This window comes from Zootoca vivipara, chromosome 2 (assembly GCF_965207765.1).
Source record: "Zootoca vivipara chromosome 2, rZooViv2.hap1.1, whole genome shotgun sequence".
Classification (NCBI taxonomy): Eukaryota; Metazoa; Chordata; class Lepidosauria; order Squamata; family Lacertidae; genus Zootoca; species Zootoca vivipara.
In genome coordinates, this window is record NC_142584.1 from 16,458,762 (window position 1) to 16,483,408 (window position 24,647).

General features: G+C 43.8%; 1 protein-coding gene across 2 annotated transcripts; it reads right to left on the reverse strand.

The window, feature by feature from the left end:
• Positions 1 to 8,830: 8,830 nt before the first annotated feature.
• TMEM100 (transmembrane protein 100) lies at positions 8,831 to 21,262 on the reverse strand. 2 transcript variants are annotated; one of them, XR_015947959.1, is made up of 4 exons: positions 21,093 to 21,262; positions 20,898 to 21,003; positions 15,351 to 15,535; positions 8,831 to 9,439 (listed from the first exon to the last, which is right to left on the reverse strand). XR_015947959.1 is itself a non-coding variant. In XM_088661376.1 (2 exons), exon 2 carries the CDS (start codon positions 9,372 to 9,374, stop codon positions 8,970 to 8,972), a length of 405 nt encoding a protein of 134 aa, XP_088517502.1. In that variant the 5' UTR covers positions 9,375 to 9,439; positions 15,351 to 15,491; the 3' UTR covers positions 8,831 to 8,969. The 2 variants fall into 2 exon arrangements, 1 of the variants encoding a protein (XP_088517502.1); XM_088661376.1 differs by lacking the exons at positions 20,898 to 21,003; positions 21,093 to 21,262 and having other exon boundaries at positions 15,351 to 15,491.
• Positions 21,263 to 24,647: the final 3,385 nt, after the last annotated feature.

The following is a 24,647-nucleotide window of genomic DNA, read 5'->3' on the forward strand; positions in this document are numbered from 1 at the left end:
ATTGAGTTCTGTTTGTCACATTTGCACTGCATTGTGGTTTAAAGATAAAGTTATCATGAAAACTCACCATTTCCACAGCATTGTGGTTTAAAGAGAAAGTTGTCATTGTCTCAAGGACAACCTCTCTCCATATGAGCCTACCTGGACCTGAAATCAACAAGGTGAGATGGCCTGCCTAAGATGACAGATTTGGGGGTATCATTATCAAACGGCAATTATTTTTGTGCTCATACTTTGTGAATCAGAAATAATGAGGTGAGTATGGTGACTTCTAGGGACCCAGGTGGCGCTGTGGGCTAAACCACTGAGCCTAGGGCTTGCTGATCAGAAGGTCGGCGGTTCGAATCCCTGTGACAGGGTGAGCTCCCGTTGCTTGGTCCCAGCTCCTGCCAACCTAGCAGTTCGAAAGCACATCAAAATGCAAGTAGATAAATAGGAACCGCTATAGCGGGAAGGTATATGGCGTTTCCATGTGCTGCTCTGGTTTGCCAGAAGCGGCTTTGTCATGCTGGCCACATGACCTGGAAGCTATACGCCGGCTCCCTCGGCCGATAATGCGAGATGAGCGCGCAACCCCAGAGTCAGTCATGACTGGACCTAATGGTCAGGGGTCCCTTTACCTTTACCTTTATGGTGACTTCTAAATTCTTCTCCAGCTGCCACTAGGCAGAAGAGGGAAGGTGAGACTCTAATCTTCTCTCTCTTCAGTTGCTACTGGAGTGCTCCTATCGCAGTCTGCTTCATAGCTGTGGTGTAAGGGAATTTGGGGAACCAGTGGTTGGGCTGAAGGGTCTGGAAGGGGTAAAACAGGCATAGGCAAACTCGGCCCTCCAGATGTTTTTGGAACTACAACTCCCATCATCCCTAGCTAACAGGACCAGTGGTCAGGGATGATGGGAGTTGTAGTCCAAAAACATCTGGAGGGCCTAGTTTGCCTATGCCTGGGGTAAATAGTTGGACAGTTGGGAGGGGTATTAGGTTCTGCTGATTCTAGTCATTTAAGCTCCATTCCTTATTTACATAGGAATAGTGGTGTTGTGGTAACTTTGTTAATTGCAGGAGCTTACAAGGGCAGTCTTCATAAGCCACACCTCCAAGAAGTCTCTAGAAATGCAGGCCGCTGTATTGAACCATATATGTACATATAGACCACCTGCCAAAAGCAGCACTATATAGCATAATACTCAGTTTACCAGGATCAGCTGACAGCCTTTGTACAAACGTTTATGGAATAAATTCCACTCGTAAAACCGATTGAACTTTCACCAGAGAGCTCCAGCCAGCTGAAATGAAACCTTTCGCTTTTCTTTAGAAATCCAAACAACCTGGCAAAGAAATGCTCTTGTATAAACTGCTTGTGTGCTGTCAGAAAGAAACCAAGTATCCGGCCTCTTCGTGATTATTTCCCTCCTCCTACTTCTTCTCCATTAATCTGGCATAGTTCGAAAAACCTCACTTTCACCTCATTCATTTCCCCGAGCAAGGAGCCTCCATCAGTCACATGGCAGATGACATCATCACTCGTGCACTTTAAAAAGTCTTGGAGCTGCAATCCCTCCCCAAGTTATCCTTCCAATGCATTGCATTCATTTAGACTTACTTTTGAACAAACAAATAACTTGGCACGATTAGCAATGTTGTACTTTTATCATATTTTTGTCCCAGGACATTCTATACAAGATCTCAAAGCAGCTGTTTTATTACAGAAAAATTTCAGAAACAGACTGGAAAGAGAAGTTGCAACTCATTAGCAAGCTTAAAACCATGGAGCCACCTGGAATGAACAAAGACATAGGATTCTTATCTCATTATACATGATCAAGCTTTCCTTAGCACCTCAGCCCTTGCTTCCCCCACCCCCACAAGACCAATTGCAGTCATTAACAGTCGTTAACAGTCATCAACAGGTTTACCACTCCTTTCAGCCCATCACCCATTACCATCACCCCCACCCTCTGAATATACATAAGGGTCTGGTGGGTTCTGTTTCAGTGTATCTGATGAAGTGTGCATGCACACGAAAGCTCATACCAAAATAAAAACTTAGTTGGTCTTTAAGGTGCTACTGAAGGAATTTTATTATTTTTTCATATTTTTGTTGTTAGCCACTGTGAATTCTTGATTTGTTTATTTTTAAGCAAAGCCAAAATATGTGTGCTTTAGATCAGGGTTTGGCAATCTCTCTCTCTCTCTCTCTCTCTCTCTCTCTCTCTCTCTCTCTCTCTCTCTCTCTCTCATCTCAAAGGCTTCATTTGAGTAGCTCAGCTGGTAGAGCACGAGAATCTTAATCTCAGGGTTGTGGGTTCGAGCCTCGTGTTGGGCAAAATATTCCTGCATTGCAGGCAGTTGGACTAGAGGACCCCTCATGGTCCCTTTCCAAGGCTGCAATTCTATGATTCTATGATTTACCCTTGGTCAGCTCTCCAGGGCCCACATTCCAGTGGTGAGTGTGTCTCCCCAAAAGCAGGGATGCAGGTGGTGCTGTGGTCTAAACCACTGAGCCTCTTGAGCTTGCCGATCAGAAGGTCGGCGGTTCAAATCCTTGCAACGGAGTGAGCTCCTGTTGCTCTGTCCCAGCTCCTGCCAACCTAGCAGTTTGAAGGCACACTAGTGCAAGTAGATAAATAGGCACTGCTGCAGCGGGAAGGTAAATGGCATTTCCGTGCGCTCTGGTTTTCATCACGGTGTTCTGTTGTGAAGTGTTTAGTCATGCTGGCCCCATGACCCGGAAAGCTGTCTGTGGACTAATGCTGGCTCCCTAGGCCTGAAAGTGAGATGAGCGCCGCAACCCGCAATAGAGGAGGGAGCTGCAATAGAGGAGGGAGAAAGGTTGTTTTCTGCTGCCCCAGAGAAGCGGACACGGAGCAATGGATTCAAACTACAAGAAAGAAGATATCACCTAAACATTAGGAAGAACTTCTTGACAGTAAGAGCTGTTCGGCAGTGGAATTTGCTGCCAAGGAGTGTGGTGGAGTCTCCTACTTTGGAGGTCTTTAAGCAGAGGCTTGACAGGCATATGTCAAGAATGCTTTGATGGTGTTTCCTGCTTGGCAGGGGGTTGGACTGGATGGCCCTTGTGGTCTCTTCCAACTCTATGATTCTATGAACCCCATAGTCTCCTTGACTGGACATAGCCGTCCAAGGGTCCTTTACCTTTTACCTTTACCTTATCCCATATACATGCACACACAGAGAGATAGAAGCAAAACTCTCCTCCTCTGATTAATTATCACCACCACCATAATCACCCTTGATTTATTAATAGCTAAACAACTGTCTCAAGGTGATTTGCACACGAGGTTATTAAATGCCAGTCAACTAAAGAGGACGGTTTCTCGCCACCTTGCCATGTGCAATCATGTCTCGTGAAACAGGTTTAGGAAATTTTTGGAGCCTCACAAAAACCACTGAAGAGAGGCAATCGTGGGATGAGGTCCACATCCTGGGCAAGCTTGGCTGTATCATATCAACATCAACACACACACACACCCCAAACATACACTAAGTAAAAGAAGGCAATTTTTAGCACCCCACCCTCTCTTCTCCCCCAAACCTATACTGTATATACACCCGTAATGTCTCACATTGAATGTAACTGATCTACAGAAAAGACTCTATAATCCGGGGGGGGGGGGGGGGTTGGGGGTAAGAGACAGCGCACATACTTTTGTAACCTAAAAAAACTGTAATAAAAATGAATTTTTTGCTTAAAAAAAAACCTGTGTCAGTTGGAGCGGGGGAGGAGCTAATGTCAGACTCCCAATTGAGTTTTCAGTGTGTCTAAACTCAAAATATGACTAAAGCAGGTTGCTGCACTAAGTAAATGACTTGGTGTTGGCAGAACGGAAAGGGACGGGGGGGGGGGGGACAGCGTCGGAAGGTATCATTTTTATTTCCCATACTGAAACCTGCTAAATGCTGTCCCTTCAGCAACAGATCGGTTTGCGGAGTCTTGCTGATGTTAAATCACTTTCCACGCTACGAACGGGAGAGACGTTTATTTTCAATCCACCTGTTCAATTATTTGTCATTGCTACGGGCCCCGTTAATTGTCGCTCCGTGCAAAGGCTTTATATTGTAAGAGGACACCCCCTAATATTTTTAATGACCTTAAGCAAAGTGATTGACACACGATACCCGCGTCAGATGTTCTGGTGACGCAATATGTTCCCCTAGTAGCAGGAAAGCTTCCTGCCGTGATTAAGTCCGAGCTATGAAAAGTGCTAAGATGTGTGGTCAGCTTTCCTCTGATGCAAGCGATTTTATTATAGCGTCTGGTAACAGCGGAGTGTAGCAACACAAATACTGACTCTAAACATCCCCTCCCATAGGTATCGCCTGCTCTATTTAAATCACAACTTCCACTTTACAAGGCCAGGGATCTCGGCTATGAGGGGTATATACGTGTGGGTATATGAATTTTTAAAATAAGCTTGAACAGTGCTGTGCAAGGGATAAGGGGATATTCTGCATTTCGTTATTATAGAATAGCTTCAGAACACCTCCATTTGTGGGAAGCTGGGTGTTTTTTCCCCCCCAGTAGGAACTCAGGGGAACTGAATCCCTTTACCTTTAAAAAAAATTAAATAATTGATTTTTTTTTTGTTTGTTTCGGGGGCTGGAACAGATATACACCCAATGCCTGAGCTGAAAATCTGCCTATACCTGTAAATGGTTTTTCAACATCAACTTTGTTGGACTGGTCATGTTGTGCGGATGCCTGAATATCGTCTTCCAAAGCAACTACTCTATTCCGAACTTAAAAATGGGAAGCGTAATGCTGGTGGTCAATAAAAGAGGTTTAAAAACTGTCTCAAGGCAAAAAAAAAAATTAAAAATGTGGTATAAACACCAACAATTGGGAAACACTTGCCTGCGAGCGCTCCAGTTGGAAAACAGCCTTTACCAAAGGTGTCATGGGCTTTGAAGACACTCGAAGCCAGGATGAAAGGGAGAAACATGCCAAGAGGAAGGCACGCTTGGCAAACCCTCACCGTGATCAACTCCCACCTGGAAACATATGTACCCACTTTGTGGATCCAGAATTGGCCTCCACAGTCACTGTTAAAACCATGTTTATGGAAGACAATCTTACTCAGCTACGAGTAATCGCCAAAGAAGACCTGTAATAAATAAAGTTGTGGTCATTTCTAATCTAGATCATTGTCTGTTTGAGTTTATTAAACACACCTTACATTTAGCCGCTGCCTGGGGGGTGGGGTGGGGTGGGGGTGGCACTGTGATTGGGCCCGCAATAAATGAACAAATGAACTTGGTGGCGAGTTCCCACACTTTTTTCCTCAGAAGAAAGGCACTGGTGGGAAGCAATATACAGTATAAACATAAACTAGCCAACTGTGCAATGATAGGCTTCAGAGTTTCATTCATTTGGAAGAAGTGAGTAGCAATCAAGGGCATGTGCTTTGGTGCATGGTTTTGAAACTTGGTCAATGCAGAGCATCTTGTTTCTATCCAAGAGAGTGCTTTTAAATCATTAACAACATGGCAGCAAAACCTCCACGTCCGTACCCTATAAATGTAAGCACCCTACAGATGCCCAACATCCATTTCTACCTTGTTTTCTACCATGTAAGATGCCACAACACAAATCAAAGGCGCTTCCTTCAAATTTATAACATGTAATTTATAATATATAATCTACATATTAAATTGAGTTCCATCCTCAACCAATTCCCCATTTAAAACAGCATATTACCTACCAACCACGGTCACATCCTTTGCCAGTGAGTTCCATGAATGAGTTACAGAAGATAAGGTTCAGCGTTTAAAGGTGCAAAAAGAAAGTTATCCACAGCTTAAGAAGCACTCAGGCCTTCATAGCCTGTGAGCCTTCCACCCCATTGCAAATTGATAATAATGCAATCTCTGGACTTTCGGTCAGCTTTAACCCAGTGATTTCTGTTATCTTCTTAAACACCATTTCCCAGAAAAATTGTACATATTTACACCCCCACTACATGTGAACATAATTCCCGGCTATGAAGGACCTGCTCACAAATTTATTGACAGCTGCACGGATTATGATAGCTAGGAGGTGGAAGAGGCAAGCAGAATATAAAATGGAAGAATGGTATAAAGAGGTGTGGGATCTGGCTATTAAAGATAAATTAACACGTGCCATTAAGGTAAGATGGGGAATACGCAGGAGAAATGATTTCGAAGAGATACGGAAGATGTTTGTAGAATTTATACTGTTAAAACGGAAAGGGGTCAAACCATCGCGAGAGGTGTTGAAGTTTTGGGAGGTTGGATAGTTACAATGGAATGGTCTCGGTGGCGGGGTGTACATTTTTATTTTTATTTATTTGTGATTTATAAAAATAAATAATTATAAAAAGAAGCACTCAGGCCTGGCTAAAGGCCCTATCCTACCTTTGACGTGCTTTAACTATTGCCAACTAAATGTCCTGGATGGCACTGAGATTCCTCTCCTGTATGAGATGCAGCCATCCCGTTCAATGGAGCTGGGATGAGCATCACAAAGAGAATCCACCTATTTGCAGCGATTGTCTTTGATGGCAAAAAGCTCCAGAACAGGATGCAAATGACTAGGTTCTCTTATGCTTTAGCAGCAGAGATGGTTTATTATTTTAAAATAGAGGGTACAATTTTTAGAAACCATTTTTTTAAAATATCAAAACCACCCCAAAGTGCTAAGTATGACAGTGTTATAATAGTTAACTTACAAAAAAAGGTCACTTTTTTTAAAAAAAAAGCTATAAACATACCTTTCTGTTTACTTTGGGCTAATAAGTACAGAGAGAGCACCCTGTGTCTAAACCAGTGTTTCCCAACCTTGTGCCTCCAGCTGTTTTCGGACTACAATTCCCATCATTCCTGACCACTGGTCTTGCTAGCTAGGGATGATGGGAGTTGTAGTCCAAATACAGCTGGAGGCACAAGGTTGGGAAACACTGGTCTAAACAATAGCAAACCCGCCCCTCCCCCACATAAAATAATCATTTAAAAAAAGAAAAGAAAATCAATATTACTCTTTACGAAGTACCACAGATAAACGTCATGGGAACAAAATGGAGAGCTGAGCTGATACCCAAGAACGGGGCTGATGCAGCTATCACAGTTCCTTGGAGAGGGGAGAGGAGCCCCAGCTCTACATATAGAAGTCAAAGCCATGTACTCATATGACAGTTTTCCCAAGCTGCTGCAATCCAGGTGTTGCTGGACTCCTAGTCCCATCATCCCTAGTGATGGCCATGCTGGCTGGAGCTGCAGGGAGTCCAACATCATCTAGAGGGCATCATGTCGGAGGGAGAAGCTGGTCCATGGGCTTGTCGCCTGTTGAAAAATAGTGCTAAGCGGCAGGTCCCTGGCACCACTGGGTCACGTCCTTGATTTTTCTTGATAATCTTCTCCAGTAGTGTCCAAATATTTGCTACATACCCTGCAACATTTCTCCAAAGGAAAATAGGGACACCCTATTCCGTACTGTCCAAAACATCTCCGATGAAAATGGGGACGGTCCAGTGCTATTTTTCTAGAAAAAGAGGTGCCAGAACTCACCATGGACACCTTCCTTGTTCTCTTATAATGGCAATGGCGCCCACCTGAGAGGGGCCGGAGCCGAGTTCCGGCTGGAAAAACAAACAAACCCTGGGGATGTCCTATTCCAAACCCTCCAACATTTATCTGATGAAAATAAGGATGTCTGCCCTAAGGAAAAGCGGATGTTCCAGGATCAAATAAAAAAACCAGGACGGCTTCTGTAGATCTGTGACTGTCCCTGGAAAATTAAGGACACTTGGTGGGTCTGTTGCTATTACCTTGGATGGCAGCTAGTGTCTTTTTGGAGTGGGCAAGAGTGGCAGGCAGGGGAGTTCTCGTTACCTTGGAAAGAGGAAAGTAGCATGTCAAGGCTGCTTTCCTGAGCGATGGCAAGGAGGACAGTTTTCAACAGTCAAAGCAAACAAACATGAATTTAACATGGCATGCTGTGCAACTTTTTTATTTAATTCGGAAGATGGGATTGAAACACCGGAGCTGGGGAACCTATCCCCCTCCAGCTGCTTTGGGGCTACAACTCCCATCATCCCTGAACATTGGTCACGCTGTCTGGGGCTGATGGGATTTGGAGTCTTATAACATCTGGAGGTCCCTGCAGGTTCCCTACCCCTGATTTGCACAGGAACGCCCGAAACAAAGGAGTGACGGCTACTTTTTCTAGAGGAATTTGAAGCACAGAGGCAGCTGTTGGGGGGGGCATTTGACCCTTTCCCTGCCAACCCCACATAAGATGCAGCCATGGTCCCTTCCAAATTTATGGCAAATCAACACTGACAGGTTACATAGCCTCTGGAGGAAGGGCAGGCTATAAATTTAATAATGAATAAATAAAACTGTCCGTACACCTTGCCCCACGTTTTTCAGACACTACTTCTCAGGAAAGGAAAAATCAAACCAGGCTTCTCTCACATGCAGGCATATGAAACATGTTAATTCTACCCCAAAATAGAGAACTGCCCATTGTGGGTTACCTGGCTCCTGTCAAGCGATCGAATTTTTCAGGTGTGCCTTATCAGCTTCCTGCCGCTAACTTTGACCAGGCTACATTTTTCCATCTGGGGCTCCTTACTTGGGTGCTTGGCCACAATGGCACTACAAAACTCCCTCCCACCCCTCAAAGAATGAAAACATTGACATTTGACCGTTGCAATGCAAGTCGGGTAACTGAAAGGCGGAAGTAAGCTGAAAGAGAAGAGGACGACGAAAACCCAACGCAAAACACCAACCCTAGTGCATCTTGAAGCAGGCTTGCGATTAAACAGATACCAAGGACTCCTGAACTGTTAAGTGCGTTTTAGCTCCTATTTTTTAATAAATCCGATCCAGCCATTAATAAAATCCTGCAGCCCAACTGCAAATAAATAGGCTCGTCCGTTCCGTGATCCACCTCTCCCCCCATCACTATTCGCTTGCAGTTCTGTTCCGTTCTAAGCAAACAGGCTCCTCTGATTTGCCACTAGAGTTGTCTGGCTTTCTCGCCTCTTTGTCTTCTTGCTCCTCTGTCGGATTTTCCAGCACAACGCGCTCGACACCAGCAAAAGGAGTCCGGAGGACAGTATGACCAGCCCAAGCACGGAGATGATGGATCCATGGGAGTTGAAGCTGTACGCCACAGCTGTGACCACCACCCCTGCGATGAGGATCACCACCCCAAACGGGATCGTGCAGCGGTAGCAGGAGAGTTCAGCTCCCCCCGTGGCGGCTGTCAGCCGGCACTCGCTCACCAGAGGCACAGCTGTCACCCTGCAGTCATTGTTGTTGCACTTTTCCAGCGTTGCACATTGAGGACATTTGGAACCTCCCAAGATCTCTTTGATGGGCTCATCGGTCATCTTGCAACTTCGGGTTGGATTTTGCACTGCTGGAGGTAGACCGGGTGCTGTTGAAAACCTTTCAGCTGTGGAAAGGGGGAGAAAGTATTGGAATGGGTGAGTGTTTGAGGGTGGATTTTAGAATGATTCACCCAGACAACGGGTTGAAACTTTGGAATTTCTTCTCTCCGTAGGCTCAACAGCCAACAACAAAGGCTATGCACACATTAGCAATTTGAAATGGTTAAGTACGGTCATTTAATTCACTGAAATTGTAAGTGCTTGCATGCATTATTATGTGCTTAAATTTGGTTGGCAACTGAATTCTAGAGTTCTCTAATAGTTCTCATGGGATTGGCTAATGTTGGTCACAAGGGACCGTCTAGTGAAAGAGAGACTCCATTTTATGTGAAGCAAGATGACTGTGTTTTAGACTCCACTGTGAACACTGCTAAGTTGCATAGAGTGTTGGAGTGCTTCTTCGCGGCTTGAAAGAAAGAGAGCGAAGCTGCAGGAGAAAGTATGAGGAAATCTCTCATAGGCGCTGCAAGGCATGGCCTAACTGAGATACAGAAGGCTGAGTGCTGAGCTCTGGAAAGGAAGGAAAATACGGTTGTTTGGAAGCTAGATGAAGAGACTGTAAGCCCATGTGACTGTAAATATTATGTTTTAATTCATCTAGAATAGGCATAGGCAAACTCGGCCCTCCAGATGTTTTGGGACTACAACTCCCATCATCCCTGACTACTGGTCCTGTTAGCTAGGGATGATGGGAGTTGTAGTCCCAAAACATCTGGAGGGCAGAGTTTGCCTATGCCTGATCTAGAACTATACGTTTCTGCACGTAAAGTTTTTAAATGTTAAAGTTTGGGCATTGGTTCAATTCATTTTTGCTACCCTTAATTCAACAGAAATGCAGAGAGGTTGTGTTTCAAGTTGCACTTTCATGTTGATGTACATACCAGTGTTTTGGATGTCTCCACCCAATTGCTATACACCTCAGCTTAACCGCAGCTTACTTATTTGAATCAAATGGAAGCTGGTTTGATTTGAGGGTTGGTTTGATCAAACAGCAATATTTTTCAAGAAACCACAGGATAAATATGGATTGTGGCTAACATTCTGTGTCCACAGCTTCAAACACTGTTGGTCTCTCACTGGAGCCAGAGAAAAATAAATACACAGCCCAAGTCTGGAAGTTCATAGTTCCTTGACAGTTATCCTGATTTTTTAATTCTTTCTCTCTCTTAACTTATCAACATATATATCTACATACCAAGGGAGACTCTCTCTCCACCTTGGATTTATAGAAACCAACACCTTATTTTTGCTTCAAAACTGATTAGCAAAAGTTACCTAAATTTGTTCTTAGAGGGAAAGATACATTCACATTTCATAGACACATATATCTCAGCCATAAACAGTTTTAACACTCAGAGGCAACTTTAAAATGCAGTCTACTTTATCGTGTAAATTAATGAAATTGAAACCCTTATGGCTTCTATATATGAAGAGCATTGCCCTAAGTGCTCACTGGGAGGACAGATCCTGAAGCTGAGGCTCCAATACTTTGGCCACCTCATGAGAAGAGAAGACTCCCTGGAAAAGACCCTGATGTTGGGAAATATGGAGGGCACAAGGAGAAGGGGACAACAGAGGAAGAGATGGTTGGACAGTGTTCTCAAAGCTACTAACATGAGTTTGACCAAACTGCGGGAGGCAGTGGAAGACAGGAGCGCCTGGCGTGCTCTGGTCCATGGGGTCACGAAGAGTCGGACACGACTAAACAACAACAACAACAAGCAAGCAAGCAAGCAAGCCCAAAGATTCATTTGCAGTTTCCTAGGGCCCAGCAGCGTTCAAGCTTGCTTAACTGCTTATCAAGCATTCCTTGCACACACACACACACACACACACACACACACACACACACACACACACAAGCTCGTTTTCTACAAGTATTAATTCTGATTTCAGATTCTTTGAGTGTATGTGGAGATTGTTGCAACTACTTCTCTGTGCACTTCCATTTTAAGTTGTTCTTAGAAAAAACCCTTTAAGGCCATTTTGTTTCCACTTAAGAGTGGAATGCATGGGGACAACGACGACACCATTCTTGATGACAAATCTTGCTTTTCTGTGTTGCTACATGGTGTTAGAGAGATGAGTGACGATCTGACCAGTATTAGTTTTTGAGAGAATTTTTTTTCTTTCTTCTTGTTAAAAATGTGGCACGTGGTGGACTTGTAAAATAGCAAAGGCCTTCTGGGAAATGATTTATAATGAACTGAAAAAAATGTTTAAAATAACTGTTGTTGAAAAACCAGAGACCTTCTCATTAGGTATAACAGGAGAAGAATTACCGAAGGATGAGAAAGTACTGTTTATGTATGCGGCGACAGTGGCAAGAATGCTATTTGTCCAGGGATGGAAAGAAGAACCCCATCGAAAGAAGAATGGATAATGAAGATGATGGACTAAGCGGAAATGGCAAGGCTGGCTGGGAAGATCAGGCACCAAGAGGATAATAAATTCAACAAAGAATGGCATAACTTTATAGAATATATTAAAGAACACTGTAAACATTTTTAAAAGTTAGCAGGATTAACATAGCACTTGTAATTTAAAACGACAACGGATAAAATGGAAGTGTAGCAATTTAGATAAATGTAATTAGATGCAGTTAAAAAAGAAAGATAATTTTTGGAAGCCAAGGGAGGGGTGGGGGGAGGTCTGGGGCTTCAGGGAACCCCATAAAGGTACTGATATGGACTATGGTTTAATGTAAACATGTGTATGTGTGCGCGCGCGTCAAAAATTGTGTTTTTGTTTTTGGAAACCTTTTTTAAAAATGGAAAAAATGTGGCATTGTTCTGGATATTCTTCCATGCTTCTTTCAAGAAAAACCCCAGCTAGTTTCGAGGTTCACCACAGATATCTAACCCTCTGAACCATTGCACAATCTCAACGAATTTTCAATTACTGTAGGTGAATTGAAGACGATTAAAGTCATAGTAAAACGGACCTTATCACGCCCTGACAAGTTTCTTCATCACAGTGAGTATGCTGTAAAGTGTATTGCTGCAGGTGATATCACCACAAGCTATGTGCCATGTAGATGTAGCAGCCAACCAGAGGGAATCTAACTAAGACCTTTGTTAGCACAGAAGGATGATCCAGTTCTATTTTGGACAATTTGGGTTCATATACCATGTAGTTCCTTTGCCCTTTTATGCCTAGTACACACACCTCTTTTCACCGAATGGATCGCTTCTCTTTAAGCAACACGACCACCAAGTCTGTTGTCTAGCTGCTAACTTTTGATGGGCAAATTCAAGAGCCCTGTCCTTCCCTTTTAAGGTCATTTGTCTTTAAAATGGACTTGAACTGGAAAGAGCAGCCCTTTAAATAGAGGATGCCTTCAAGCAGAGGACTGTGCTCTGTAAAGCAGAACAATGGGCAGGAACCCTCCATAGGGAAAGATGGTTTCCCCCCCCCCAAAAAAAAACCAACCCCAAAGGCTTTCTATCACTTATCAATCCACATAGCTGCCAAGTCTCCCGTATTCCCCGGGAAACCCCCGTTTTTCCAGCTATCCCCAGCCGAAAAAAACGGATTTTTTTGTTTCCCCCCCGGTTTATTCTGGCGCGATGGCCATTTTGGAACTGGGCGGGGCATGCTCAGAAACGACTTCTGATGCTGCTTTGCCCAGTTCCAAAATGGCTGCAGCGCGACTTCTGGTGTGGCGGCCATTTTGGAACAGGGCAGAGCAGCATCAAAAGTCGCTTCTGAGCATGCTCCGCCCAGTTCCAAAATGGCGGCAGCGCTACTTCCGGTTTGCTACTTCCGGTCCAGTCCCTTATTTCTCAGGCCGGAACTTGGCAGGTATGTCCATCCATGATGGAAAGGAATTGCCAAGAATGAGGGGCTATATGAGAGTCAGGCCTGCAGCCGCCTCATTATATCAACTAGCTCACACTTTATAGCAGTGCCATGAAAGCAGCATTCCCCATCATGCAGCTATAACATTACAGGTCTTGAACATGGGACGGTTCGGTCAGTAGAGCATAAGAATCTTAATTTCAGGGTTGTGGGTTTGAGTCCCATATTGAGGTCAATATTCCTGCATTGCAAGAGGGTTGGTCCCTTCCAGCTCTACAATTCTATGGTTCTACGACAGCAATGCTGAGGGATGCGAGACCATGCACACACAAAAAGGGGGCTTCCTTGGCATAGGAAAGAGTGTAGGAAATGCACTACAGCAATGTGCTCTACGTGAGGCTACCTTTGAAGGTGATCTGTAAACTACAACTAATCCAGATTGTGGCAGCTAGACCGGTGACTGGGAATGGCCCCAGAGACCATATAACATCGGTCTTGAAAGACCTATACTGGCTCCCAGTATGTTTCCAAGCACAATTCAAAGTGTTGGTGCTGACCTTTAAAGGCCGAAACGGCCTCGGCCCAGTAAACCTGAAGGAGCGTCTCCACCCCCATCGTTCAGCCCGGACACTGAGGTCCAGCACTGAGGGCCTTCTGGAGGTTCCCTCACTGGGAGAAGGGAGGTTGCAGGGAACCAGGCAGAGGGCCTTCTTGGTAGTGGCACCCACCCTGTGGAATGCCCTCCCATCAGATGTCAAGGAGATAAACAACCATCTGACTTTTAGAAGACATCTGAAGGCAGCCCTGTTTAGGGAAGTTTTATTCTGTTTTAGTGTTATGTTGGGAGCCACCCAGAGTGGCTGGGGAAACCCAGCCAGATGGATGGGGAATAAATAATATATTTATTATTATTATTATTATTATTATTATTATTATTATTATTATTATTACTAGTAGTAGTGGAGCTATCCAGGCATGCATGCAACATATAAAGGGCAGCTAGAAGTTGCCCATCTGATTCTTGAATACAGTGGTACCTCGGTTTATGAACACAATTGGTTCCGGAAGTCTGTTCATAAACTGAAGCGTTCATAAACTGAAGCGAACTTTCCCATTGAAAGTAATGGAAAGTGGATTAATCTGTTCCAGACAGTCCGTGGAGTACTTAAACTGAAGCGTTCATAAACTGAAGCAAACTTTCCCATTGAAAGTAATGGAAAGTGGATTAATCCATTCCAGACGGGTCTGCGGAGTACTCAACCTGAAGTGTACTTAACCCGAAGCATGGGTGTAATTAGTTCCGGAAGTCTGTTCATAAACTGAAGCGTTCATAAACTGAAGCAAACTTTCCCATTGAAAGTAATGGAAAGTGAATTAATCCGTTCCAGATGGGTCCGCGGCGTTCGTAAACCGAAAATTCATAAACCGAGGTTCCACTATAGATGCATCTCTTGGAAATCACTTTATGGTAGGGATGCCCAAATTGTGGCATAGGTGCCACAAGTCTACCTAGCTTAAAAGGCTCTGTGGGTTTAGCTATGTCATAGAATGATATAGATTCCTGCATATCTTTCCAGAGTTACAGCTCAGGAGGCTAGAGGCATCTCAGAACAGAATTGCCTTGGGGGTTCCACATATAGCTCTGGTGGCAGTGACCCAGTAGTGCTTTATCATACCCTCCAACAAAAATAGTGACACCCTATTCCAATAATAATAATAATAATAATAATAATAATAATAATAATTAATACCCTGCACTTCTTGTACCCTGCACCTGTACATGAGTTTAGTGCACTTACTCCCAGTTAAGTAAGCTGCCCGAGCATCTTTGCAAATGAGAAGGGACAGGCAGATCTGTGTGCTTGTGTTTGGTAAAGCTCTGCCATTCAACTCTAAAGCACACACACCTGCTTTCCTGTCCCTTCTCCTGCTGTTTTGACAGCTTTTATTTCCACAAGTTGCCCAGGCAGAGGGAGAAAAGGGGGCACACAGCACCTATTTGGGATTGCATATTACTTTAGGTAGCTCCAGCTGTCAACAAGAGAGATCCTCCTGTTTGCTTCCAAAATTAAGAAACAGCAGGCAACCAACACACTGCCAACTGTATCCACCTACCTCATCCATAGGAAGTCCATGACGGCGTGGCTCGGTGAGCAAAGAGATAAACTCGAGGGTATGTTCTGGAAATCTTCGCTGGGTTTCCCGCCACCACCTCTTCTCCCAAACACCAGAAATAAATCGTTTTTATGCAGCTTCCTTTTCCTTTTAAAACCAGACAGAGGACCAGATAGAGAGGTGACCTAGGAAGGAAGAAGATGTGATGTTAGAACTATATAGTTATACGAAGGTACGTTTTATCATATGTTGTGGACGTGCAAAGTAATAAAAAAAATTCTAGGAGATGATATATAATGAAATGAAGAAAAAAATGTTTTAAATAACTTTTGTTTAAAAACCAGAAGCCTTCTTATAAGGAATTACAGGTACCAAGATGTCAAAGGATCAGAAAAGAGTGTTTATGTGTATGCGACAACAGCCACACGGGTGCTATTAGCCCAGAAAAGGAAGGAAGAAATAACCCCAACCAGAAAAGAATGGCAAACCAAGTTGATGGACTCGGCTGGAATGCCAAAATTTGGAAGGATAAAACTTGGATAGTATTGATATGCAGTTGTAAATATTACAATTAGGACCCATGGAAGGGATGGGGGGAAGTCAAGGGATTCAGAGCAATCTCGATATTTGGATATTGAATTGTTTCTTGTTGAATGTTTACATTTTCTAAAATCAAACAAAAAAAATATTAAAAAAGAAATATATAGTTATATGAACCATTCAATAGCATTCCATGTAAGAAAGGTTCTGTTGCTTCACAGCGTTCAACCTGATCTGTTTTCAGGGCAATGAGGTCACGCTGCCTATTTAATAAGAATTCACTCTGATTTGTATGGTGACTGTGCGTGAAAGCGAGCACTAACTCACACTTCCCCGCCACTGTCCAAAAATCAGATCTTTTTTTGGGGGGGGGGGAGTAGCAACAGCTCAGAGGCAACCACCGGGAGAACAGGAAACACGAGTGATTCCAGCATTGCAGGGGGTTGGACTAGATGGCCGTTTGGGGCCCTTCCAACTCTACAATTCTATGATTGCCTTTTCCCTAACCACACGTCCCTGCAGTAGTTGTAATTAAAGGCTTGCATTGCCCTCTGTGCAGGAAGAAACCCAGCACTGGAGTAGGGCTGGGAGATACCTGGTTATCAACATCACAATGTATATCACCAGCTAAACATTGTGATATACGGATGTATCGCTTTGTCTGAAATAAGGAGGGAATTACCACATGTAGAGGTGAACACAAACCCGTTATGAATTTTTTCTTTCTTTCCCAAGCCATACCCCATTTAGCGGCAGCAGCAGCAGGAAGGTGGAGAAATAATGTTGGCAAGATTATTATTTTTAAAAGTTATTGAAAACAAATGTGGCAGTCTGTTGCTGCAGAAGACCCTCCAAGTGTCCCTATTTTCCAGGGAAAGTTCCAGATTTACAGAAGCTGTCCCAGTTTCTGATTTGATCCTAAAATGTTCCACTTTTCTTTAGGACATCCCCATTTTCAGCGGAGAAACATTGGAGGGTATATGCAATTATGCCACCCCCGAGCCAAGGAGTTAAGTAATTATACAACCTTTAGAAGACATCTGAAGGCAGCCCTTTCTAGGGAAGTTGTTTAATGTGTTATTATGTTTTTATACATCTTGGAAGCCGCCCAGTCAGATGGGTGGGGTATAAGCAATACAATTATTATTACTATTATTATTATTATGGAATAGGACATCGCTATTTTCATCGCAGAAATGTTGGAGGGTCTGCTGCAGCGGAAAAGAGCTTGTTTTAATACAGAAATGCAATTATCGTAGAATGGGATAAGCAACGCTTGAAAACATTGTTGCCCGTTGAAATAATTGTTTATAGTTTCAAGGATGCCTTGGCAACAGATATCCCCCATCCTTGGTCAGAAAAATCCCCGAGGTAGTGCAGGAAGAAGCACAACACTCAAGTTAGATTGCAGGATCCTCCACAGGTTGTGTCTAGAATACACACGGACACACACACACACACAATTATGAAAAAATTATTCCTTCCTAGCAAACACCCCAGCCCTAAGCCATGCCCCATTGGGTGGCAACAGCAGGAAGAGTGGGGATCTTTTTAGGAGAGGACCCTGTTTAAATGCAACATGTTTAAGAGATTTCTTCAGCCACCTGCACTTCGGCGAGCCAGACACTTTTCCGTGACACGTCTCAGCCAAGAGAGAGCCAAAGCGATTGTCAACAGGAGCAACAGCTGTGAAACCGCCAGGCAGCCGGGTTAACCTTCTGAACCAGCAAAAGATTTGTTACTAAGCTTACTCGACATTCCTTTGGTACGCATGTGTGGTTGCGAGGGATTGTTAGGGCCATTTCAACACGGCAGCCGGCGCAAGCTGGAAAGGTGTGGGATATTCAAGAGGAAGAGCAACATTCAGCACCCTGACCGTTAGTAGCTCAGTAGCAGAGCATCTGTTTGGCAGGCAGAAGGTCCCGATCCTTGGCAGTTCGAGGTAGGGTTGGGAGTGACTCCTGCCTGAAACCCCGGACAGCCACTCCCAGTCAGTCAGTGTACACAGGACTGATGAACTAGTGGTTCTGATATACAGTGGTACCTTGGTTCTCAAACGCTTTGGTACTCAAACAACTTGGAACCCAAACACTGCAAACCCAGAAGTAAGTGTTCCGGTTTGCGAACTTTTTTCGGAAGTTGAATGTGCTCCGTTTTGAGTGTTATGCTTCTGTTTTGAGTGCCACACTTCCATTTTGAGTGTTACGCTGAGGGCTGTCCATTTTTGCTATATATTTGGTGTTTTTGCAGCTCTTTTGTGTGTCTGTGTGGAACCCAGTTCAGCTACTGATTGATTGATTGATTGCGTGACTGCAGTACATTGTTTATTGCTTTCATTTTATGGATCAATAGTCTCGTTAGATAGTAAAATTAATGTTATATTGCTATTTTAGGGGTTGTTTTTAAAAGTCTGGAACGGATTAATCCATTTTGCATTACTTTCTATGGGAAAGTGTGCCTTGGTTTTGGAATGCTTTGGTTTTGGAACGGACCTCCGGAACGGATTAAGTTTGAGAACCAAGATACCATTGTAAAGCAAATCTCCATGTTCCTAACACACATGATACATCCCAAAGGAGCAGCCTTAACAGTGGTCACTGGAGGAAAACATTTATCTGTCCTTCCTTTCCCATTGCGGTTCTTGAAACTACACAGCTGAATTTCTACCAGAGCTTAAACAACTGAAATAGTAGTGCAAAACGGGCCTCCTTTATTTTGCTGGGTCGTGTTTCTTTTATTTTGCTGAGTCATGTTTCCTCGCTCTGCTCCAGCAATTTGTTGGGGCAGCCCCAATACACGCCTGCCTCTTCTGTACCCTCATGGCCTACCCTGTTCATTTCAATGGAAGAAGCAGCTTCACATGTACAGTTGCTCCACAGGCCCTGACTTCCTTTCCCAGACAAATCTATGAAGTTCAGGGAAAATAAATTACACCTTTAGATAATAGCTGGTTTTTCAGAATGCTGTGATGGTCCTTAAGGCATTCATCCTGTCCCATTGTCATCTCCCGTCAGGAAGGTTTTGCAAATATTTAAATCACTGCAGAATTTTACGGACAGAGCAGGATGATTGTGGCCACAAAAGTGGATCTACCTTATGATATTCTGTAGAGGGTGAGGAGTGGGTTCTATCTTCAGCCCCCTTCAGATTTGCCCTAGTACCATCACTCCATCACCTGAAAGATTCCCTCCAACCAACCTTCCTATACATTCTCAAATGTCTCCTTATACTCCACAAGAACTATATGAGCTAGATTGCAAGTCCTCCGGGCATTTATGTCTCCTATAGTGTGCCCTATACATTCCTGGGGCTACATAACATTAAATCATAGTAACAAAGATAATCAAGAAAATTCTGTGGTCACCCCCAGAACCTGTTTTCAGGCTAGGATGTAGCCCTGGGGGTATGTGAAGCACTGAGAAAGTCACTGAGCACACCCAGAGTAAATCTCTCTCCACGATTAACTAGTAACACTCCAAACATTTGAAAGAATGTGAATTGCCACTTGGGTCCTTGCTCCTCTTTAAAAATACAAAGATCCAGTAAACAATAAACAACAAGAAGAAGACCCTTGCTGGGTGTAAGAGTTGCCTGCAGTTTTAATGCAATCTCATGCAACTTACTCAGAAGTAAGCTCTACCCATGAAACTTACTCCTGACACAGACTGCATGGGCTTGCAGCACTTAATGCTATAATTAGAGCAGTAGTATTTGTATTGGGGAAGGGAGGAGGAGGTTAAATGGCTTTTCCAATTATCCACAGTCCCACTTTAAAACACACACCAATAAATAAAATAGATAACCTGTTGCTTTTTAAGAACATTGTAACGTACAAGAGAGTTTCTACGGCATCGCATCTCCCTTGCTCCTTCCTTGGCAACCACAATCCCCCCTCCCAAAACACACACACACACACACTTTTTGATCATTTGATGTCAGGTGATTTGAGCCACATGTCTACCGGATCAGATCCTTTTGTTGAGCAGCATAGCCCTGCATACTTGATGTGCTGGGAGGTGTCATTGTACACCACAATCCAAGCATTAAAAGTAAACAGGAGTTCATGCTCCCGCCCCCAACTTTTCCCCTAATCTTTTAAAAAAAATACACCACTCTGGTCCTGTGTGTGCTGCAGGATGAAAACTGCTAAAAAGAGAGAGAAAAGAAACAGCCTACCTTCCTCCCCTTTTAGGACAGTAACATAAGAGAAATGCAAAATATTTAATAATATTTCTCAAGGCGACAGAGACCTCGGCTCAGCAATAAGATTGTAATGGGAATGGGGTTTTTATATATATACATTTGGTCTGTCTCCCATGATTCTGGTAGAGAAGCCAGTTCTGAAAATACAGGCTTAGTTCTCCCAGGGTATTCACTTTTAGGAAATTCTCTTTCGAGGTTCAAAATCAGTTATTACAGCAGTAGCAACCATAAGTTGCAGTCCCATGTGTGTCTGCTCAGAAATAAGTGTTCGATGGGGGCTTACTCTCCAGTAAGTCACCCTACGTTTGCAATCCTATGCATACTTACCCGGGAGTAAGCCCCGCTGCACACAATGGGACTTACTTCTGAGGAGACTGGCAGGCGATTGCACTGTTGGAAGCCGAAAAGGGGGAGAATATAAGAAGACTAGGAAACCAAGAAATCTTGAAGGGATGGGTGGTCTCGTTCCCCCAAGCCATTAAGAAAAGTGCTGGCTGTCCGATTTATCTCTCATTTAAACACCACCACCACCATCGAAGTTTATCTCAATCACGTCGTTTCATAAGAAAGAAAGAACGTCGTTTTATCTTATACTATCATAGCATGGCATTTTGATATAAAGTCCAGGAAAAAATGAAATTTGGAGTTGGCGGGGGTACCTATAATAATAATAAAATTCATTCCCCGCCCATCCGGCTGGGTTTCCCCAGCCACTCTAATACTTCCCCCGCTTTTAAGAAGCAGAAAAGGCGAAATATAAAAGCAAACCAGGAGCGAGGAGAGAAGGAAAAGAAATAGACCCACTTTCAAAAGCTCCGATGCGATGAATATTCTCCCATTCAGCAAATGCTTGGGAGATCTCCGCCGACGCTTCTCGGGCTCCGCTCCCTCCCTCGAGCGCGACCAACAGCTGGAGGGGAAAAAAAATAAAAAATAAAAAAATGAACAAAAATAAGAATAAAAAGGGACAAAATCCAGCCAGCCGTGCGCGCAGCTTACCTTCGCTTGCTCGGAATGCCACTGGGCAGACACTTGTCCGGCAGCGCGAGAAGAAGGGGAAGCAAGGGACCGTAAACAAACTGTTGAGCCGGAGTTTAAAAAAAAAAAAGTGGGAGAGGAAAAGATCAAGGGACCGGAGACAATTTCACAGGATTAAAGGAAAGTTGTGTGGGAGGGAACAGACGCTCATCATGGGCAGCCGTGGCCTGATTGGGGGGCTGCGCAAAAGGGGGAGGCGCCGCAGAAGGACGTTTTGCAGGAGAAAAGGAAAATAGATCCTTTGTTTTGTTGCCTGACTCTGAGATAGGGAGGAGAGACAGAAAGTTCAGAATGGTTCATTTTAGGGGCCCTGCAGAAATGAAGGTGACTCCCCAGAGGAGGGTGTTTAACATTTAGTTCCGCTGCACATGTGTAACCCATACATTAGCATTCCCTCCAACATTTCTCTGATGGAAATTAGGGACAGCCTATATTATTATTATTATTCCCCGCCATCTGACTCGGTTGCTCCAACCACTCTGAGCAGCTTCCAACATATATAAATGCATAATAAAAATAATAATTATTTACACCCTGACCATCTGGCTGGGTTTCCTCGGCCACTCTGGGTGGCTCCCAACAGAATAATAAAAACACGATAAAATATCAAACATTAAAAACTCCCCTAAACAGGGCTGCCTTCAAATGTCTTCTAAAAGTCAGGTAGTTGTTTATTTCCTTGACATCTGATGGGAGAACGTTCCACAGGGCGGGCACCACTACCGAGAAGGCCCTCTGCCTGGTTCCCTGTAACCTCACTTCTTGCAGGAAGGGAACCACCAAAAGGCCCTCGGAGCTGGACCTCAGTGTGCGGGCTGAACAATGGGGGGGGGAGACACTCCTTCGGGTATACTGGGCAGAGGCCGTTTAGGGCTTTAAAGGTCAGCACCAGCCACCAACACTTTGAATTGTGCTCGGAAACATACCGGGAGCCAACATTAAACATTTTTTTTAAAAAAAAACTTCCATATACAGGGCTGCCTTCAGATGGCCGGGTCAGATAACTCCATATCCTCTGATGCTGGTCGCACAAGCTAACCTTGCACACTGTCAGGTTCCCCACAACATTTACATGCCCAGCGGCTATCAGGGCAGTTTTACTCAGGTACCAATGTTTGCAGGTCAACCTCTGCCAAGTCTTCTTTCTTTGGTGATAACTCGTAGCCGAGTCAGATTGTCTTCCATGAACACAGCCTTTAACAGTGAGTCCGTGACTGTGGAGGCCAATTTTGGATCCACACATCCTTCCAGAGCGGGGACGTAGGTTTCTGGATAGGAGTTGATCATGGTGAGGGTTTGCCAAACATGCCTTCCTCTTAGTGCTTCCTCTTTCTCCCTTTTGGCCTGAGTGGGGCTATTCTTCCTAATGATCAGTAAGAATCCCATTTATTGTCATTTGAACCCATGGAGCTGGACCCTACCCTCTGAATCAACAGCAAACAACAGCAAAAACCTCCAAATTTGCTGCAAATCTGTGTGACAGGGTTTCAAATACTTGATGGTTGCTATCATATCTCAGCGGCCTCTTCTCTAGGCTCAACATTCTCTGCTTTTCGGGCTTTTCTCAAAGGGCTCACAACTGTTGTCACCAGTGCTCCCCCCCCCTTAAAAATGTTTAGGGGTGCTCTCATTTTCCTACTCATATTGAAATACTGCCCCTCAATGAGGCCAAACTTAAAGAGTCACAAAACGTTTAGGGGTATGTGTACCCCTGCGTCCCCTCCAGAAAAAAAGGTTGTCGCCTTGCTCTGATCACTTTCCGTTCCATCCATAAGATGCTTAAACTGCAATATGTTGGTTCAACATATGCATATTGAATGTATATATGTCATTCTGCTATGTTTATAGCAGCCTCTGCTCCCCCAAGATGAGGACAATACCTGCTTGCCTTACAGAAACAGGTAAAAATTCTCACTCAGCCATGAAGTGAGCATGAAGTGAGCCTACTTTTCATATAATGGTGAGTCTTTTAAAAGATATTTCATTTATTTTCCATTTATTGTTATACATTCACATCATCATTATCCATTATACTGCCCTGGCTCTTTAGAGCAGGCATCCCCAAACTTTGGCCCTCCAGATGTTTTGGACTACAATTCCCATCTTCCCCGACCACTGGTCCTGCTAGTTAGGGATCATGGGAGTTGTAGGCCAAAACATCTGGAGGGCCACAGTTTGGGGATGCCTGCTTTAGAGCCTATCGACTTTCTTCCCTCCCGCCTCGAGGCTTTCAAAATTAACCTTTATATCATTGCAATTTATATGTTTTCCAATTCTGATTAGACTGATTACAGAATGTCTCAAAATTTAAATATAGATAGAAAACTTCTCACTACAATTCATCGGACAACCCTGCTAGTGATGTTAATAGCTTACAATAATCTTTCAAATATCATATAAATTACTCCAATCCTTTTGGAATGCTTGATTGTGCTGTGAGTGTGATACATTTGGCCACATGCCAATGAAAATGAGAACAGAAATTAACAATGTTTAGATTATTTGTCCCATGTCCAGAGCAGAAATCAGTCCAGCGAATATGATCGGTATACAGTGTTATGTATTTTCAGTCTGCAAATGATACGTAATTGATGGTACAGCGGCATCACCAATGAGAGTAGTTCCTTTGGGGGTGGAATAAGGGCGTGGTCCAACCCCCTTGCGCTAAAATTGTTTTAACAGGTGGGTGTTGTTTTATTTGGGGTGGGGTTGTTTTGTTTTTAAATGTTATGTGTTAATTTGGGTTTTTTGTATTTGTTGGCTGGGGAATTGTTTAGGGGCGTTTGTTGGGGAGTGTATTTTTTTACTAGTTTGTATGCCTGTGTATTGTTGATTGTTTTTATTCTGCATTTTTGTGCTTTTATATTGTAACTTTGTGTTGTGAAACGCCCTGAGACCTATGGATATAGGGCGGTGTGCAAAACAAACAAACAAACAAACAAACAAAAACAAACGTGTGTGATTGTGAAGCACTATGTAAAATGTGAGGTCAGGCAGGAAGGAGGGAACGAGTTTTATTTCCGACTGAGCAGATGGGTAGAAGCTTGTTTGCATGTTTTCCCTTTTGATGCAACTTCTTCTAATAGCAAACTCCGGTGCTGAGTGGTGATGGAAATGAAGTGAAAACAGGGCTGCTTAGAATCCAGAGCGGGCAAATATATATATCCCTAAGGGGGCACTCCCCTCCCCCCTCACTCTGGTTCTGGTAATGGATCAGCAAAGTGGTTTAGGCTCGATCATGCTCAGTAGCCATGGAGTGTTGACTGTCAGCTGGAAAATAAAAATGGAAACTGGCAGAGATAGCCTTTTGGAGGAAAGCTTGACTCCATTACTGGCTGAACCAGTCTTTTGAGAGGTGAAAACACTACAAGTTTATTGCAAGCTCCACATTGTAAGTAAAAGGGTTAGGAACTTAGCTGAAAAGGGAAGCTGCAAATTCAGAGGAGTCCTCTGTCTGTGTGTGTGAGAGAGAGAGAGTGAAAGAGAGATTAAAAGGACTAGACTCCCCCCTCCCAC

What these genes read in the sequence shown, in the direction of transcription:
- TMEM100 (XM_088661376.1), bottom strand. Translation starts at nt 9,374, where the DNA reads ATGACCGATGAGCCCATCAAAGAGATCTTGGGAGGTTCCAAATGTCCT.